Source organism: Talpa occidentalis, unplaced genomic scaffold (genome assembly GCF_014898055.3).
Source record: "Talpa occidentalis isolate TD23 unplaced genomic scaffold, MPIMG_talOcc4v2.1 talOcc4.4, whole genome shotgun sequence".
NCBI lineage: Eukaryota > Metazoa > Chordata > Mammalia > Eulipotyphla > Talpidae > Talpa > Talpa occidentalis.
In genome coordinates this window covers 119,563,887-119,569,886 of record NW_023604295.1, presented here as the reverse complement: position 1 = coordinate 119,569,886, position 6,000 = coordinate 119,563,887, and the positions used below count along the sequence as shown (strand labels likewise).

The 6,000-nt window shown below is 38.8% G+C and overlaps 1 protein-coding gene across 1 annotated transcript; it reads left to right on the top strand.

The window, feature by feature from the left end:
* The first annotated feature begins 3,772 nt into the window (after positions 1-3,772).
* ARL14 (ADP ribosylation factor like GTPase 14) lies at positions 3,773-4,393 on the top strand. The gene has a single exon (XM_037526680.1). The coding sequence runs from the start codon at positions 3,773-3,775 to the stop codon at positions 4,391-4,393; it is 621 nt and encodes a 206-aa protein (XP_037382577.1).
* The last annotated feature ends 1,607 nt before the right edge of the window (positions 4,394-6,000 follow it).

The following is a 6,000-nucleotide window of genomic DNA, read 5'->3' as shown; positions in this document are numbered from 1 at the left end:
ATATCACACAACCTTATTTTTACTTTTTTATCTGTGAAAAATAAAGATAGTAGAATAAGTTACCACTTTCTTCCAAATGATAAGTTTCTATATCTTGGTCAGCACATGGCTGAGTTTCTAATTTAGAACTTTTTGCCTCCCACCTCCATGGTATGAAATTAAAGAAAATGTTTCTTTCGTTCCTTTATTTTAAAACAATTTTTCTGTGACACCACAGAGCCTACCAGGAACTCTTCCACAATCCTACCTTTATTAGCATAATGTTAGAATAATTTACAGAAAACAAATACCTTGCCATCTTTCTTGATTGGGAAAATGAAGCCATAAATATTGTAGAATTATAGGAAAGGATGTTGAAACACTTACAAACTTTTTCATGAAAATTAGCATTGCTAAACAAATTATTTTACTGTCTTTCAAAAAAGAGCCATATTTTCATTTGGATATAATATTCATTCAGAATTTAACCCTTCTTCGTCGCTTCTCGGCCTTTTGGCTAAGATCGAGTGCAGAATTTAACCCTTAATTTCCTTGGCTGTTCTGAAAAGAAAGTACAGTTGGTCAAATGGGAAACAGAGTGAAGTCATATAGGTCTGATCATCCTCATGATAGCCCAAACAATGTATTACCCCAGTGCTGATAGTCAATCTCATAAGGAATGTAGTGCCAAATTTAATATGAAATAAATGTCAAGCTTTTTCTTTTAAAATTTAATTTTCCAAAAATACTGAAGGAGGGAAAAGCTCAGATGAGAGTGGACAGAATCCCTAAATTCCTCTTTGGAAATACAGGATTACCACGTATATAAGCTATTATTTTTCTATATTACTGTAGACTGCACTCTAATGTGATTATCTTATTTCATTTATGTTCTTTTTTCCAACATGTTATTTTGAAAAATTTCAAACCTGCAGAAGAGTTAAAAAAAAAATACAATGAATATCTGATACTCTTCACCTAAATCCACCAATTATTGACTTTTGCCATATTTCTGCTCTGCATTCTTTCTGTGTACGTACAAAAGTGTTTTTCAGAACAACTTGAATTAACTTGCTGGTATCATCACTATGTATTTTATTTTATTTAATTTATTTTTTAAAGATTTATTTATTTATGCACACAAGAACTGAGGTACAGGCCAGAGGCATGGGGGGTGGGAGGATCCACCAGAGACAGAGTGGGGAACAGAACAGGCAGACTGACTGAAATACACTGCTGAGGGGAGCAGCGGGCGAGTCAGGAGAGGTCTGCTGCGCCATGTGGGTTGCTCCCTGGCTAGGGATCAAACTTGTGCTGCAGTGGCTGCGGATAGCTTCATAATGCTGAGACTGAATCCCTTGTGCCATCATGGAAACCCCAATCATAATAAAATTTTAACCCCTTGCACCACCAGGGAGGCCCACCACTATGTATTTTAGCATGTAACTCTTTGGAATATGGGCATCCTCCTTCCTAACTACAATGCTAGCATCCCACTCAAATTTTAAATAGCACCATTTAATGTATAGCTTATAAGCAAATGTCCCCAATTATCATAATAATTTCTTTAAACTTTTTATTTTATTTTTTTTAAAGATTTATTTATTTATTTATACAAGCACTGGGTACAGAAGTGCGGGAGGGCGAGAGAATTCACCAGAGCCAGAGCAGGAAACAGAACAGGCAGACCGACGAAATACACTGCTGAGGGGAGCAGCAGGCGTGGCAGGAGAGGTCTGAGCCCCATGTGGGACCCTCGCTGGTGGCCGGGGATCATACCAGCACTTCGCAGCCCAGCGCTCAACCACTGCGCCACCAGGGCAGGCCCTTCTTTTTATTTTTGCAACAGATCTAATCAAAGACCACACAATGTGTTTAAGAGTCATGTATCTTATAATTTAGAGCATTTTCCCACTTATCCCTTTGTAACGACAAGGGTGTTTTTGAAGAGTCTAGGTCTGTTGCCTGGTAGCATATCCTACAAGCTAGATTTGACGGATGATTTTCTCATGAGATCTAAACATGTTATAGAAAAAGACTATGTGCATATATTACACAGACCATGTCTTTAATAAATGCTCTTCCCCCGCTGCATCTCAAAGCTCAGTTTAATACTGAACCCTCTCTAGATTATTTCCCTGAGGTCCTCCATCCTGAAATAATCTTCTAATATCCAGAATACTTTTAACTTTTGTTTGAGGCATTTGCTTTTTTTTCAATTTTGAATTATTTTTATTTGTTCATATATCTTTTACTTCCTCCCCAGTGAAAGTTACTAAGGGCAGATTAAGACATTTTCTATATCTACTTTCTAAAAGATTTCCTCCAAACTACTATTGATCTTTTTCAAGCTTTGGAAATCATTTAAGAGTTTGGAAATTATTTAAGAGTTCTGTATTTGCTTCTGAGTGTCCTTTTTAACATCATCTATTTCTTTTCTTATGGATGCACCATTTTCAAATCCTTATGGAAATATTAATTAGAACTTACTGAAAATTTTCTTCTTTTCCCTGAATTACCTCTGTTTAAGCTTTCTTAAATCCTTCTTATTTTTATTCTTGTCTTTCATTCACATGAAAGACATGTTAGATATTAAGCATAGAAACCTTTGAGCACTGAAAAGTTGATTGGAACTCTGTGTACATGAATAAGGTTCGCCAACTGCCAGTTTGACTACAGGGTAATTAAAGGTAGACATTATGAAGTGGGAACTCCCAATTGCCATACATTGAGGTATTTTCTGACATCATTCAATTTCTTTAGAAAAGAACCCTTCAGGTTTTGCTTGAGGAGTAACATCTTGTTGCTTAGTGGTTACATAGCAGAAGCGCATGTGTGTGTGTGTTTTCTGTTTCGTATTCAGACTTTCAATTAAGCCTCTGATTCACTCCTTTAGACCCTCATTTTACCCCTTCTCTCTATATCTGGTGCATCAGCACACCAAGCCTCAGCCACATCGTGCTATATCAGTTACCACTCATCTTCCCTCTATTTCCCATCTTCCAGAATTTAAAAGTCTCTCATTTTCAGATGAACTCTCCTATGTCTGGAAAAGGAAAGGACGTGTATTCAATTTGCCATTATAAAAAGGCTGCTTAATTTTAAAAGCCTTTGCATTATAAACATCCGCCTTCTCCTGCTCCTGTACATTTCATCTGGGGATGATGTGTAGATGATTAGTAAAGGAGTGAATATATGATTATGGGAGTAAATGTTCACATAACCTTGGGTGGTTTAACATTTCCTATTGAGTAATCTGGATAAGGGGAAGGTAGTGACACTTGCTTAGGAACATGTGAGATAAACTCTTGTGACTTCAGCGGTCTGGTTACTCATTTACAACTGGGATAGAATAAATGGTCAAATAAGTAGAGAAGTTTTACAAATCACTTGTAAAATTTAGTTTTTATTCTGCTATCTAACCATGTTCCTATGCCTGTCTGAGCCTTTGATGACCTCTAGACTTCCATCTGGAAGGAACAAGCTGGAGCATCGCCCAGATAAGCCACTCCTGTCCTTTTCACTCACAAGGAATTTCCCCCTTGAGCTACTTAGACATAGCCTAGTTACTCAAACCACAGACTCCTCAGGATTGGCTGGACTGCACATAAAACACTGCCCACAATTAAGTTGATAAGCCACAACATAAATACACGCAAGCTCCTAATCTAACAATGTAATATAAAGCATTAGCTCTCTTCTTTCCGCCTAACAATTTCATGCAAGATCTACAGAAGAAACATTGCCTCAGCCAAAAAAAAAGTCTTTAAATGAAAAAAACAAAAACCTGAAAATGGGTCTATTGAGTTCTAAAAATACCAAAGTCCAGGAAGCCCGAATTCTTCTGCTGGGACTTGACTCTGCAGGGAAGTCTACTCTCCTTTATAAATTAAAACTTGCTAAAGATATTGTGACCATACCAACAATTGGTTTCAACGTGGAGATGATTGAACTGGAAAAGAGTCTTCTACTCACGATCTGGGATGTTGGAGGACAGGAAAAAATGAGAACTGTCTGGGACTATTACTGTGAGAACACTGACGGGCTGCTGTATGTTGTGGACAGTACAGATAAGCAGCGACTAGAAGATTCCAGGAGAGAGTTTGAGCACATTTTGAAGAATGAACACATTAAACATGTACCTGTTGTCCTATTAGCCAACAAACAAGATATGCCTGGCGCTCTGACTGCCGAGGACATCACCAGAATGTTTAAAGTAAAGAAGCTCTGCAGTGACCGGAACTGGTATGTACAGCCCTGCTGTGCCATCACTGGGGAGGGACTGACTGAAGGGCTCAGGAAATTAACTGGATTTGTGAAAAGCTATGTGAAGTCAAGAGGAGACACTTTCGCATTCTTCAAGCAGAATGAGGTTCAAGCCATGAAGGACACATTCATGAAGTTGAAAGGGTAATTTTTTATCCCATGTCGAGTGAGAAAAGAAAATTGCTGAGCTGCTTTGCCTTAGATGTTATTTTAACTAAAATTAATTAAATAACTCAGAATAATTTCCAGAAGATATTATTTTTGGCCAAGTACTTTAGCAAACAATGTGGTAATGATGATTAAGAATGAAAAATTTACAATTTTGTGCAAATTTCATGATTTAAAATAATTGCATATGGGCTAAATTATTGATTTAATAATTTTATATGGCTGCTAAACAATATTTAAGTAAGCTGTTTGCTAATAGAGTCAGAATTCTTTCAGATTGTTTCTTGCTGTTACAGATGTTGAATTTCAACAATGCTCCTATGTAATAGCTGGGTGATGTAAAAAATGAACTTTAAATTATAGAGAGGAAAAAAGTTGAATGTTAACCCCTATCCCTAACCCCTAAATATTTTCTTCTGGATCCCTGCTGGCTTTTTAAATTAAATAATTTATTTTTTTGTTTAATTATTATTTAAGAATTATTATTATTTTTTGCTTTAAAAAAGGATAACTGGGGAGCCTCCCTGGTGGCGCAGCGGTTGAGCCCTGGGTTGCGAAGCAGCCCGCAGCCTCTGCAGCGCCTGTTGGATCCCCGGCCGCCGGGCGAGGGTCCCACATGGCGCGCAGACCCCTCCTGCTGCCCGCTGCTCCCCTCAGCAGTGTATTTCATCAGTCTGCTTGCTCTGCTCTCCACTCTGGCTCTGGTGAATCCTCTCACCCTCCCGTGCTTCTGACTGTACCCAGTGCTTGTATGAATAAATAAATAAATCTTTAAAAAAAAGAAAAAAAAGGATTACTGTGAACTTCCAACTAGGAGTCAAACAAAGAACACCAGGCTATCTTCTTCTGTAGAAGCAGAAGTTTGTTTCTTACAGCTCTGAGACCAGGGTAGCACCTTATTTTAGGGGAAGGCTGGAGTTTAAAGAGCAGCTTGAAGATGCAGGCTGCAGGCCCCCTCCAGTTTCAGTAGAATTCAATAGAACAGTCATTACTTTGGAACTTGTGTATATCTCACTGTACTGATAAAACAGGAGCCAGTCAGACTTTGCTCTCAGAGACTTTCGGTTCCCAAGGGAAACAATGCAAAGCTAGTGGCTGGAACAGGACAAATAAGTGCAATCACAAGGAAGATTCTTACATGGGCAAACAGGAAGTGCTTAAGGCAGAAGGTGGTATTTGAGTGGGTCCCCAACTCCCAGAAACCTCATGAAAGGGCAGGTTGGTCACTGGAAGTTCCCATCACTAGAGCACTCTCCAGAGGCACTGTGGGAGAGGGCAGAGAGGAGAAGGAACTGAGATTGAATTGAAATTCCCGGGGGAGGCTCAGAACTCCTAGCTAGGTCCTGGAACTAACAGATAACACTTTCTTCCTACCCCACTTCCAATAAGGTTCATTTAGGCTAGAAGCTTGCCTCAAGCCCCCACAACATTCCTTGGGATTTCAAATCTCAAGGCATAGTAACCAATGGTGCCAGCACCAGATTCTTTTCATGGTTCTCTTCTCTTGTCTTAGCCATGATCTGTTCAGCAAAGATCTGAGTAGCTACTTGTGTGCTACATGATAGGGATTCAAATATGGAAGAAAAT